At 39.5% G+C, this 13,973-nt stretch overlaps 1 protein-coding gene across 5 annotated transcripts in view; it reads left to right on the top strand.

Moving 5' to 3' along the window:
• GTF2E2 (general transcription factor IIE subunit 2) overlaps positions 1 to 13,973 on the top strand; it is a 79,852-nt gene continuing 65,879 nt past the window's right edge. For 2 of the 5 annotated variants that reach the window (XM_006930602.4, XM_003984651.5), the window contains exons 1-2: positions 6 to 238; positions 9,362 to 9,531. In XM_006930602.4, coding sequence (XP_006930664.1) covers positions 9,366 to 9,531 — 166 coding nt within the window. In that variant the 5' untranslated portion in view covers positions 6 to 238; positions 9,362 to 9,365. Of the gene's footprint in view, positions 239 to 646; positions 740 to 9,361; positions 9,532 to 13,973 lie in introns of those variants that run through there. The other 3 variants (XR_006596414.1, XM_045055323.1, XM_045055322.1) reach the window with 3 other exon arrangements.

Here is a 13,973-nt window from a genome sequence, read left to right as displayed (position 1 = left end):
ATCAGGAAGTGGCGGGCGGAGTCTGGGGCCGAGTCGCGCCGCCTTAGCTGCAGCCGCCGCTGCCGCTGCCGCCAGTGCCGAGACCCCGGCCTGGCGGGGCTGCGCTGGGAGTGCGTGCGGGCAGGCGGGGGCGCTGACGAGAAGCAGGAAGCGGTGGCCACGCGGGCGTGGGCGGCTGGTCGAGGTGGAGGCGCTGGGAGGCGGCGGCCGGTCGCGTGGGGTGGCCCTCCTCGCTCAGGTAGGGGCTGCAGCCGCCGGGTGAGGGGAGCGGAGCCCCGGCCTGTTGTTCCTCAGGACCGCCTCCTCCCGAGCGGCGAGCTAGTCTTCCATCTCTCCGGAGGCTGGGGGCCGCGGTTCTCTGCGCGAAACACTAAACACAGTAACAACTTCTTGGGGGCATTGTCTTTTAGGCCGGAGGTCCATTGAGCAAACTTTTGGGTTGGAAAGAGAGGATATTGGCAGTCGAAGAGCTGATTGTGTCTCTTCTTAGCCTCCGACTTTACATTAACAGTATCCGAGCGAAACGTGTGTGGAGTTTAGGGAACCACGGTGTCCAGCTAAAGGCTGTGATTTAGATGCATCTTCACGATTTTTTTTTTTAAGCTGCCTGTTGGAGACTTGGTTTGTAATGATTCCTAAACTTCAGTTATTACAGTTGTCTGCAAAGTCTAAAGACCTGTTCCAAATCAAAACGCTACGGTACCTTTTCGTCCGACCCTACATTCCTGTCATTTAAGAGGTAGGCAGTCTCATTTCATACCTTGCTGACTGTTCTTAGCAGTATTCTTAGGTGCCAGGGGCCGCTCTGGGGCTTACGCAGGGAAAGAAGGAAAAGTAGAAAGGTTGAAGAAAAATCGAACGATACCGTGGAAAGAACGTGTGATTTCGAGCCAGAAGGTTCTGATTTAAGTTTTGGCTTCCCAGTGACCATCCATGGAGGAACACTTGATCCCCGAGTTGTGCTGATGATTTTTGTTGTTGTTGTTACGGAAAATGGGCATGGTGATGTATCCTGTCTACTACCCAAGTCAGTGTATGTAAAACAGGACAAATTGTTTGAGTAGTCTGAAAAAAAGGAGGAAAAGTTAGGTGGAGCATGCGATGGTGAGAAAGAGGACGCTAAGTCTTTTGCTCTAGGTGCCATTGAATGGTACCCGTGTCACACAGGTCGCCTTTGTTTTAGAGGCCTTTACCAGCATTTCAGGTCTGGAGTAGGACGCATTTGATTTAGTAGGCAGAGTATTCATGTCCTGGCCTAGGTACTTACAGCTGTGTGACCTTAACTGTACCTCTTCACTTCAGATTTCACAGATTAAAATAAGGAGTAAAACTAACAGGTTTCGTCTCAAAGAGTTGTGAGGCTCAAATGCTGTAAAGATTTAGGGTTTTTGTGAACTGCAAGGCTTTTATTTAAGTGTGTTGAAATCATGATTAAAAGCCTGGTTTAATTACCTGTTTTTACAAGGTGAAATAAACATCTACACATATTTTCTGTTTTAGGCTTGTTGCCCCCACTTTATCACTTGCGATTTCTCCTTTTTTCTCTCACACTTTCCCTCCCCACCCAGGACTGTCTCCCACCTTCTTCACCCTGGTATAATCATTTTTTTTCAGATCCAACCCAGAATAGTAACACTGAAATAACACATACTTGTATTGCTTTATTTAAAAAAAAATGCTTTTCATGTCTCATTTTAAAGTTGGGCTAGATGTAGACAGTATTGGTAAGTGTCTTCATTTTGCCTGTGATAAAATTGGATTTAGGTCTAGTGGATTGCCTAGGGTCATGTTGCAGTTTAGAGAGGAGTACTGAGAGAAGTCAGGTCCTTGGATTCCAGTGCCTGTGACTCTCACTCAAATAAAATTTACTCTGATTGTTTCTTATCAGTGCTTATTACATTTTTAACTTTTACCACTCTGAGTCACATTTTATCCATTGCTTTTTTTTTTTTAATTTTTTTTTTTTTATTTGACGTTTATTTATTTTTGAGACATAGAGCATGAACGGGGGAGGGTCAGAGAGAGGGAGACACAGAATCTGAAACAGGCTCCAGGCTCCGAGCTGTCAGCACAGAGCCCGATGCGGGGCTCGAACTCACGGACTGTGAGATCATGACCTGAGCTGAAGTCGGTTGCCCAACTGACTGAGCCACCCAGGCGCCCCTATCCATTGCTTTTTTTTTGTTTTTTTTTAATTTTTTTTTTCAACGTTTATTTATTTTTGGGACAGAGAGAGAGCATGAACGGGGGAGGGGCAGAGAGAGGGGAGACACAGAATCGGAAACAGGCTCCAGGCTCCGAGCCATCAGCCCAGAGCCTGACACGGGGCTCGAACTCACGGACCGCGAGATCGTGACCTGGCTGAAGTCGGACACTTAACCGACTGTGCCACCCAGGTGCCCCTATCCATTGCTTTTTAAGTGAGGTGCTCAATCCTTTCATGTTCTTCAGCTTAAGCTGCGTGAAGGCAAGGGTTTATCTTCCAGAACCCTTCAAAGCTTGGGAGTTATGCAAACACAAGACAAGTACACAAAGATTGAGGCCACAAACACAAGACATTTAATAAAGGCCTGTGAAACCTGTAACGAGGCTAGAGCAATTTAAAGGTGTTTTTGTGTTCGTTATTCATTTAACAAATATTTATTGAGCTACTCTGTGCATGAAGGCTTTCAAAATTAAGATACAATCTTTTTCCTTCCAGACCTTCCTTCCCTACTTGTGAAGAATGCAGAAATCATTTACGTGGTCAGTTTGTGTGCTTCCTAGACTCCATGGTGTTCTAGGAGAGTTCAAACAAGAGAGGAACTTTTTTTCTTTATAGAGGTATAATTAACACACAATGTTACATTAGCTTCGAATAGTGATGAATAGTGATTTGTACAACTCTGTGCCTTATGCTGTGCTCGCCAGAAGTGTAGCTACCATCTGTCACCATATAGTGCTGTTATAGTACCATTGACTCTATTCCCTGTGCTAAACTTTTCATCCTGGTGATTTATTCTTTCCTTAACTGGAGGCCTCGATAGCCTTCTCCCTTCCACCCATTTTGCCCATTTTCATATCCCCCATCAATCCCTCCTTTGGCAACCATCAGTTTATCCTGTGCTTATGGGTCTGAAGAGAGGAACTTTTTAAAATTTCAATTCCAGTGTAGTTAACGTACAATGTTACATTAGTTTCAGGTGTACAATATAATGATTCACCAGTTCCATATATTACTCCATGCTCATCAACATAAGTGTACCTTTGGGGCACCTGGGTGGCTCAGGTGGTTGAGCATACGGCTCTTGATTTTGGCTCAGGTCATGATCTCACGGTTTGGGGGTTTTGAGCCTCTCATGGAGCTCCGTGCTGACAGCACGCAAAGCCTGCTTGGGATTCTCTCCCTCTCTGCCCCTCCCCTGCTCTCGCTTGCACGGTCTCTCAAAATGAAGAAACAAACAAACAAAAGATAAGTATACTGTTAATTCCCTTCTCTATTTTCCCCATCCCCTGCCCACCTCCCCTCTGGTAACCATCAATTTGTTCTCTATAGTTAAGACTCTTTTTTGGGCTGTCTTTTTTTTTTCCCCTTTGTTTTGTTTCTTAAATTCCACACATGAGTGAAATCATATGGTATTTGTCTTTCTTTGGCTGGCTTGTTTTACTTAGCATTATACTCTCTAGATCCATCTGTGTTGTTGCAAATGGCAAGATTTCATTATTTTTTACGGCTGAATAATATTCCATTGTGTACATACGTGTGTGTGTGTATATATATATATGTATACCTCATCTTCTTTATCCATTCATCTACTAATGGACACTTGGGCTGGTTCCATAATTTGACTATTGTAAATAATGCTGCAATAAACATAGGGGTGATATATCTTTTCAAATTAGAGTTTTCCTATTCTTTGGGTAAGTACCGAGTAGTGCAGTTACTGGATTGTAAAATAAGAGAAGAACATTTTATTTTTTATTTATTTAGAAAAATTTTTTTTGACAGATTGAGATTTTTATTTTTTAATTCTTTTTATTATTTTTTTAATATTTATTTTTGAGAGAGGGCGAGCACGAGCCGGGGAGGGGCAGAGAGAGTGGGTGACAGAGGATCTGAAGAGGGCTTTGCAGTGATAGCAGAGAGCCCCATGCTGGGCTCGAACTTAGGAGCCATGAGATCATGATCTGAGCCAGAGTTGGCCACTTAGCCGACTGAGCCACCCAGGTGCCCCTAAAAATTTTTTTTTTAAGTTTATTTATTTATTTTGAGAGACAGACCAAGAGTAGGGGCAGGGCAGGGAGAGAGGGACTCCCAAACAGGCTCCACAGAGCCCGACTTGAGGCTCAAACCCATGAATGGTGAGATCATGACCTGAGTGGAAACCCAAGAGTGGGCTGCTTAGCTGACTGAGCCACCCAGGTGCCTGAAGAAAGGAACATTTTAAAATACTTGTGGGGCACTTGGGTGGTTCAGTTAGTTAAGCGGCCCACTCTTGGTTTCAGCTCAGTCATGATCTCAAGGTTTGTGGGTTTGAATCCTGTGTCGGGCTCTGTGCTGACAGCTGGAGCCTGCTTCCAGTTCTGTGTCTCCCTCTCTCTCCCCTGCTCATGCTGTCTCTCAAAAATAAACATTAAAAAAACCCCAAAAACCCCAAAAACTTGTTGAATGATCTGTGGCTTCCCTGGCTGTACTAAAGTTGCTTAGGACTCTGAAGTTTTAGAACTGGGGAAAAAAACAAAAGAAGAGATCTAGTGCCACCTCCCTCTAAATCAGGAATTTTCTGTAGATATTTCTAACAAATTGTAATCAAGCCTTCTTATCACACAATGACATAGAGTTCACCAGGTCTTTTTTAATTTAATTTTTTAAATTTATTTTTTATTAGTATTATTTTTTTAATGTTTATATGAGAGCTAGTGTGGGGTGTGGAAAAGAGAGAGGGAGACAGAATCCCAAGTAGGCTCTGTGCTATCACCACAGAGCCTGATGTGGGGATTGAACTCATGAGCTGTGAGATCATGATTTTAGCTGAAATCAAGTCAGATGCTTAATCGACTGAGCCACTCAGTGCCCCTTTTTTTTAATTAAAAAAACAAATTTTTGTTTTGTTTTGTTTTTTGAGAGAGTGAGAGGGAGCAGAGGAGTGGGGCAGAGGGGGCGGGGAGGGGGGGAGAGAAAGAGAGAGAGAGAGAGAGAAAGAATTTTAAGCAGGTTCCACAGTCAGCACGGGGCCTGACTCAGGTTGATCCCACAACTCTGGGATCATGACCTAAGCCGAAATCAAGAGTCTGATGTTCAACCCATTGAGCCACCCAGGTGCCCCAAGAATTCACCAGTTTTAAAAGACATCTTTTCATTTATAAGTAATTCTGATGATTTTTCCCCCAATGAACCTATATCTGCTTCCTAACTTCTGCCGAGTAGTCTGATGTTTCTAGAGCAGTGTTATCCAATAGAAATACAATGAGAGGGGCGCCTGGGTGGCGCAGTCGGTTAAGCGTCCGACTTCAGCCAGGTCACGATCTCGCGGCCCGTGAGTTCGAGCCCCGCGTCAGGCTCTGGGCTGATGGCTCAGAGCCTGGAGCCTGTTTCTGATTCTGTGTCTCCCTCTCTCTGACCCTCCCCCGTTCATGCTCTGTCTCTCTCTGTCCCAAAAATAAATAAACGTTGGGAAAAAAAAAATACAATGAGAGCTGCAAACATGAGCCACACATGTAGTTTAAAAATTTGTTTTTAAGACATGTTTATTTAGAGAGGGAGTGTGCCTATGTGTGCAGGGGAGGGGCAGAGAGAGAGGGAGAGAATCCCAAGCAGACTCCACGTGGTCGGTGCAAAGCTGGATGCAAGCTTGAACTCACCAGCATCACAACTTGAGCCGAAACCAAGTGTTGGACACTTAACCAACTGAGCCACCCAGGTGGCCTGTAAAATGTTTTGATTAAAAAAAAAATCAGTTTTAATTTGTCTTTATTGAAGTATAATTGACATACAATGTTATATTAGTTTTAGGTATACAGCATTTTTTTTTAAGTTTTTATTTTGTTTTATTATTTGAGAGAGAACACAAGTGGGAAAGGGGAAGACAGATTCTCTGTCCCAAGCAGGCTCCGTGTTGCCAGCACAGAGCCTGATGTGGGGGCTCAAACCCGTGAAAACCGTGAGATCATGACCTGAGGCGAAATCAAGAGACGGACGATTGACTGAACCACCTGGGCACCCCTAGGTGTACAGCATGTTGATTCAACAGTTACATACATTACTAAATGCTCTCTGTGATAGGTACAGCCACCGTTTGTCACCATGCAACATTATTGCATTATTATTGAGTATATTCCCTAATGCTGTACTTTTCATCTCCGCAACATATTTATTTTATAACTGGAAGTTTGAAAAAAAAAAATAACTGGAAGTTTATACTTTTTATTTATTTTTAAGTTTATACTTTTTAATACCCTTTACCTATTTTGCCCATCCCCCCACCAACCTCTCCTCTGGCAACCACCAGCTTGTTCTCTGTATTTAAGAGTCTGTCCATTTGTTTTTTAGATGACATATGTAAATGAAATCATATAGTATTTACCTCTCTGCTTATTTTGCTTAGTATAATACCCTCTAGGTTCACCCTTGTCTCAGAGGGCAAGATCTCATTCTTTTTGTGGCTCCTAGTCCATTGTGTGAGTATGTGTGTGTACACACATATACGTGTATGTATACATATATATATGTATGTGTATACATATGTGTACACATATGTATGTGTATACACATATATGTGTATACATACATACACACGTATGTATACATATATATGTGTCTACACATTACACACGCCACATTTATTTTCTTTGTCCATTTATCTGTTAATACAGTTGGGTTGCTTCCATATCTTGGCGATTGTAAAGAATGCTGCCATAAACAGGGCTGCATTTATCTCTTTGATAGTGCTTTTGTTTTCTTTGGGTAAATACCAGGGAGATTATTGGATCATATAGTATATCTATTTTTAATTTTTTGGAACCTCTATACTGTTTTCCACAGTGGCTGTACCAGTTTGCATTCCCATTGGTAGTGCATGAGGGTTGCTTTTTCTCCACATCCTTGTCTGCACATGTTATTTCTTTTTTATAGCAGCCATTCTGACTGGTGTGAGGAGATATCTTATTGTGGTTTTGATTTGCATTTCCTTGATGATTAGTAATATTAAGTATCTCTTCATGTGTCTGTTGGCCATTTGTATGTCATCTTTGAAAAATGTCTATTCAGGTCCTCTATGCATTTTTAATTGAATTGTTTGTGGGGTTTTGTTTTGGTGTGTGTGTGTGTGTGTGTGTGTGTGTGTGTGTGTGTGTGTGTGATATAACTTCTTTATTTTGGATATTAACCCCTTATCAGATATGTCATTTACAATTATCTTCTCCCATTCAGCAGGTTATCTTTTTGTTTTGTTGATGGTTTCCTTTGCTGTGCACAAGCTTTTTGTTTTGATGAAGTCCCAATAGTTTATTTTGGCTTTTGTTTCCCTTGCCTGAGGCGACACATCTAGAAAAGTGTTGCTAAGGCCAGTGTCCAGCAGATTACTGTCTGTATTTTTCTTTTAGGAGTTTTAAGGTTTCAGGTCTCACATTTGGTCTTTAATCCATTTTAGTTTATTTTTGTGTATGGTGTAAGAAAGTGGTTCAGTTTCTTTTTTGCCTGTAGGTGTCTAGTTTTCCCAGCACCATTTGTTGAAGATTCTTTTTCCCATTGTATGTTCTTGCTTCCTTTGTCATGAATTTATTGACCAGTAAGGGTCGGTTTATTTTTGGCCTCTCTCTTCTGTTCTGTTGATCTATGTATCTCTTTTTGGGTCAGCACCATACTGTTTGATTACTGTAGCTTTGTAGTATATCCTGATACCTGGGATCATGATACCTCCAGTTTTTTGTGCTTCTTTTTCAAGATTCTTTTGGCTATTCAGGGTTTTTTGTGGTTTCATACAAATTTTAGGATTATCTTATTCTAGTTTTGTGAAAAATGCTATTGGTATTTTGATTGGGATTGCATTGAATCTGAAAATTGCTTTGGGTAGTAAGGACATTTTAATGATGTTCTTCTAATCCATGAGCATGGAATATCTATTTGTTTCACCTTTAGTTTCTTTCATCAGTGTCCTTTAGTTTTCAGAGTGTATGTAGGTCTTTGATCTCCTTGGTTAAATTTATTCCTGAGTATTTAATTCTTTTTGGTGCAATTGTAAATGGGATTGTTTTCTTAATTTCTCTTTCTCCTACTTTGTTATTAGTGTATAGGAACAGAACAGATTTCTGTACGTTAATTTTGTATCCTGCAACTATACTGAATTCACTTACTAATTTTTTGGTGGAGTCTTTAGGGTTTTCTGTATATAGTATCATGCCTTCTGGAAATAATGACAGTTTCACATTTTCATTACAAGTTTGGATGCTTTTTATTTTTCTTGTCTGTTTGCTGTATCTAGAACTTCCACTGCTATATTGAATAAAACTGGTGAGAGTGGACATCCTTGTCTTATTCCTGATCTTGGAGAAAAAGCTCTCACTTTTTTTACCATGGAGTATGATGTGAGCTTTGAGTTTTTCATTTTGATCTTTATTGTGTTATGTTGAGATATGTTCCCTCTAAACCCACTTCGTTGAGAGTTTTTATCCTGAACAGATTTTGTATTTTGTCAAATGCTTTTTCTGCATTTATTGAGATGATCATATAGTTGGGGGAAATTAGTTTTAATATTTTTTTTAACCTAGGATATCCAAAATATTATCACATCAACATGTGATAAAATATCTCCTCATGAGGTGTCTCGGCTTAGTAGGCTAAGTGTCCAACTCTTGATATCAGCTCAGGTCCTGATCTCACGGTTCATGAGATGGAGCCCTGTGTCAGGCTCTGTGCTGTCAGCGCAGATTCTCTCTCTCCCTATCTCTATGCCCTTCCCCTGCATACTCGCTCGCTCTCTCTCTCTCTCCCTCTCTCAAAAAAATGAACTTAAAAAAAAAAATCTCATCAGTGGTTTTAAAAGTTCTTTTGTGCTAAATCTTTTAGATCTAGTGTGTACGTTTCAACTCTAGCACCATTTCATGTGTTCCATAGGCACATGTGACCAGTGGGTATCATATGGGACAGTGCAGTTCCTAGAGCTTTAGAGACTAATTCTATTTCTCTTTATTAGTGCCTAGCACAGTGCCTGGCACTAACTGAAGATTGTTAAGTGAATCACTAAGTGAATTAAAACAAGTGCTGGAGAACTTATAATAAAAGGTAATTTTGTTTGGAAGTAATTCTTCTTGGGACCTATGGATTTGGCCTATAGGTTTGAGTGATTAGAATCTGTATTGAAGGTATTTACTTTTATCTTTGCAGAAATATGGATCCAAGCCTGTTGAGAGAACGAGAGCTGTTCAAAAAACGAGCTCTTTCCACTCCTGTAGTAGAAAAACGTTCAGTGTCTTCTGAGTCATCATCATCATCATCAAAGAAGAAGAAAGCAAAGCTAGAACATGGAGGATCATCAGGCTCTAAACAAAATTCTGGTCAGTAAAAAATTGACTGTTTAGGACTGTTTTTATTTTTCAGGAAACCATTTATTTAATCATGGCAAGTTCATTTTTTATAAAGTTTTTGTTTTGTTTTGTTTTGTTTTGAGGGAGTGTGTGCATGCACTTGCTTGCTGGGAACAATGAAGGGGAGAGAGAGAGAGAGAGAGAGAAAGAAAGAAAGAGAGAGAAAGAGAGAAAGAGAGAAAGAAAGAAAGAAAGAGAATGAGAATGAGAATGAGAGAGAATCCCAAGCATGAACCATGAGATCATGACCTGGGTTGAAATGAAGAGTTGGACACTTAACTGACTGAGCCACTCAGGCACCCAACAAGTTCATTTTTTAGTTCAACATTATACAGTGATAAGAGAGTATATTGCTTTTAAGATATTAATCATCTTGTGTTGTAGTTAGAATTTAGGTTATTATCTTTTCAGAGAATAACTTTGTTGAAGTTTATATACCATATAGTTCACTCATTTTAAATGTACAATTCAAATATTTTTAGTAAATTTAGAGAATTGTGCAACTATTGACATAATTCAATTTTAGAACATTTCCATCACCCCAAAAAGATGCTTTGTGCCCATTCTCTTCTTGTTCCCACCCTAGCCCCAGATAACCAATAGCTTTCTTTCTCTATATATTTGCTTTTTCTGGATGTTTCACATAAATGGAATTGTACAATAAGTGGCCTGTAGTGGGTGGCTTCTTCTACTTAGCATTTATTGAGATGATCATGTTCTTTTTGTTTATGCTATTAACATGGCATATTATATTTATTGATTTTTCAGATAAAATCAGCCTTGCACTCTTGGAATAAATCCTTCTTGGTTGGTGTATAATCTTTTTTATTTGTTGTGGCATTCAATTTGCTGATATTTTGTCCAGGATTCATCTATCTGTAGCATGTATCAGTACTTCATTCTGCTCTATTGCTGAAGAGTAATCCACTGTATGGGTATACTACAGTTTGTTTATCCATTCATGAGTTAATGGACATTTGGATTATTTCCATTTATTGGCGATTATGAATAGTTCTGCTATGAACGTTCATGTACAAGCTTTTGTGTGGACTTGTTTTTGGTTTCATTTTTTTCTCTTGGATAGAGGACCTAAGAACAGAACTTCTGAGTCATGTGGTAATTTTATGCTTTAACTTTTTAAGAAGTTACTAAAATGGCTGTACCATTTTCCATTCTTAACCATCAATGCATGAGGGTTCTATTTTTTTTATTCTTGTTAAGACTTATTTCTTGTCTTTTTTATTATAGCCATTCTAGTGGTTGTAAAATGGTATCATTGTGGTTTTAATATGCAGTTCCCTAATGACTAATGATGTTGAGCGTCATTTCATTTGCTTTTTGGCCTCTTCATGGGTCATCTTGGGACAAATGTCTATTCATATTTTTTTGCCCATTTTTCATTGTTTTCTTCCTATTGTAAGAGTTCCTTATAGATTCTGAGTACAGTTTCTTGATCCAGTATCACTTGCATTCTTGGTGTCATATGTAGGAAATCTTTGCCTAACCCAAGGTCGTGAAAATTTACTCTTACGTTTTCTTGTAAGAGTTTTATAGTTTTAGCTCTTATATTTAGGTCTGTGATATGTTTGAGTTGATTTTTTTGTGTATGGTTTAACATAAGGGTCTAACTTCATCTTTTTGTGTGTGGTTATTCAGTTGTCCCCACGCCATTTCTTGAAAAGACTGTCTTTTCCCACTGATTTGCATTGGCCTGCTTGTTGATTATCAGTTGACTATGAATGAATTTATTTCTAGAATCTCAGTTTGGTTCCATTGATTCTATGTCTATCCTTAATTCCATACTCTCTTGATTGCTGTAGCATCAGAATAGGGAAAGTGGAAGTCTTCACTTTTGTTCTTCTTTTTCCAAGATTGTTTTGTTTTTTTCCTGGATTCTTTGCATTCAAATAAAATTTAAGAACACCTTGTCCATTCCTATCTGTAAAAGAGCCAGTTGTGATTTTTATAGGGATTGTATTGAATCTGTAAGTCAATTTGGGGAGAATTGGTATCTTAACAATATTAAGTCTTCCAGTCAATGAACATGGATATCTTTTCATCAGTATAGGTTTTTTATGTCTTCTGGCTATGTTTTGTAGGTTTTTTTTTTTTCATGTTTATTTTTGAGAGAGAGACAGAGTGCAAGTGGGGGAGGGGCGGGGGAGGGGGAGACACAGAATCCTAAGCAGGCTCCAGCCTCTGGACTGTCAGCACAGATCCTAATGCGGGCCTCAAACTCACGAACCGTGAGATCATGACCTAAGCCGAAGTCAGATACTTAACCGACTGAGCCACCCAGGCGTCCCTGTAGCTTTTAATGTATAAGTCTTACATGTGTTTTGTTAAATTTATTCCTAAGTATTTTATTCTTTTTGATATTACTGTGAGTGAAATTGTTAATTTGATTTTTTAGATTGTTCATTCCTAGTAAATAGAAGTACAGTAGATTTTTGCACTTTGATCTTCTGCAACCTTGCTGAGCTTGTTCATTAATTATAGTTTTTTTGTGTGAATTCCATAGGTTTTTTTACTTGAAAGATTATGTCATCTGTAAATAAGGACAGATTTATTTGTCCTTTCCAATGTGAATGCCTTTTCTTCCTTCTTTCCTCTTTTTCTCTCTCCGCCCCTCCGTCGTTTCTCTCCCCCTCCCTCCTTTCCTCTCACCCCCTCTGAGCTGGCTAATAGGATGTTGAATACAGGTAGTGAGAGTGAACAGCTTTGCCTTGTTCCTGATCTTAGGGGAAATGCATTCAATCTTCCATCATTATGTATGATCTTAGCTGCCTGGATTTTGTAGATGCCCATTATGAGGTTGAAGTTTCCCTCTACTTCTAGCTTGTTGAGAGTTTTTTTTTTTAATTTTATTATTATTTTTTAAGTTTGTTTATTTGAGAGACAGAGATAGCATGAATGGGGGAGGGGCAGAGAGAGAATCCCAGACAGACTGCACACTGTCAGCCCAGAGCCTGATGCAGGGCTCGATCTCATGAACCGTGAGATCATGACCTGAGCTGAAACCAAGAGTTGGACGCTCAACTGACTGAGCCACCCAGGTGCCCCAGTTTGTTGAGAGTTTTTGATCTTAAATGAGTTTTGGATGTTATCAAGTGCTTTTTCTACATCTGCTAAGAAGATCATGCTTTTCTTTATTAATATTACATTAATTGATTTTCAGATGTTAAACCAACCTGGCATTCTTAGAAAAAATACTGTTGGTAGGAATGCAAACTGGTACAGCCACTCGGAAAGCAGTGTGGGGGTTCCTCAAAAAATTAAAAATAGAGTTACCCTACAACCCAGCAATAGTACTACTAGGAATTGTCCAGAGGAGTGCTGATTCATAGGGACTCATGTACCCCAATATTATAGCAGTGCTGCCAACAATAGCCAAATTATGGAAAGAGCACAAATGTCTGTCAACTGATGAATGGATAAAGAAGATGTGGCGTATATACACAACAGAATACTACTTGGCAAAGAAAAAGAATAAAATCTTGCCATTTGCAACAATGTGGATAGAACTGGAGGGTATTATGCTAAGTGAAGTAAGTCAGTCAGAGAAGACAGATAATCATGTTTTCACTCATGTGGAATTTGAGAAACTTAAAACCATGGGGGAAGGGAAGGGGGAAAATAGTTACAAACAGAAGGAGGCAAACCATAAGAGTCTTTTAAATACAGAGAACAAGTTGAAGGCTGATGGGGGACGGGGGAGGGGAAAATGGGTGGAGGGCATTGAGGAGGGCACTTGTTGGGATGAGCACTGGGTATTGTATGTAAGCAGTGAATCATGGGAATCTACTCCCGAAGCCAAGAGTACCCTGTATACACTGTATGTTAGTTAACTTGACTATATATATGTATGTATGTGTGTATATATATATATATGTATATATATAAATCCTATTGGTCATGATGTATATAATCTTTTTTATTTGTTGTGGAATTCAGATAGCTAATATTTTGTACTGGAGTTTTATGTTTACATTCATGAGGGTATAGTCTGTAGTTTTCTTGGATGCCTGTGAGGGTATTTGTGGCCTCATAAAATGATTGGTGAAGTGTTCTCTTTTCCACTGTTTCTGGAAGAGTTTGTGAAGGTTTGATATAATTTTCCCTTTAAATGTTGGATAGAATTCACTAGCAAAGGCATTTGGGCCTGAGCTTTCCTTTGTGAGAAGCTCTCATAGAAATTCTTCTTATAAATCTATTCAGATTATCTGTTACCTTCTTGAGTTAATTTTGGTGCCTTGCATCTTTTTAGGAGTTTGTCCATTTCATTATCTACATTGTCTAAAATTTTTCAAAAGTATTTCCTTGCAAGCCTTTGACTTTTGTAAGGTCATTAGTGATATCCCTCCTCTCTTTCATTGTTTTTTTTTTTTTTTTTTTCTTAGAGTGTGAGAGTG

Source organism: Felis catus, chromosome B1 (genome assembly GCF_018350175.1).
Source record: "Felis catus isolate Fca126 chromosome B1, F.catus_Fca126_mat1.0, whole genome shotgun sequence".
In the NCBI taxonomy this organism is placed as follows: domain Eukaryota; kingdom Metazoa; phylum Chordata; class Mammalia; order Carnivora; family Felidae; genus Felis; species Felis catus.
Note: the sequence above shows the minus strand (reverse complement) of the source record. Positions and strands in the feature narration are given on the sequence as shown.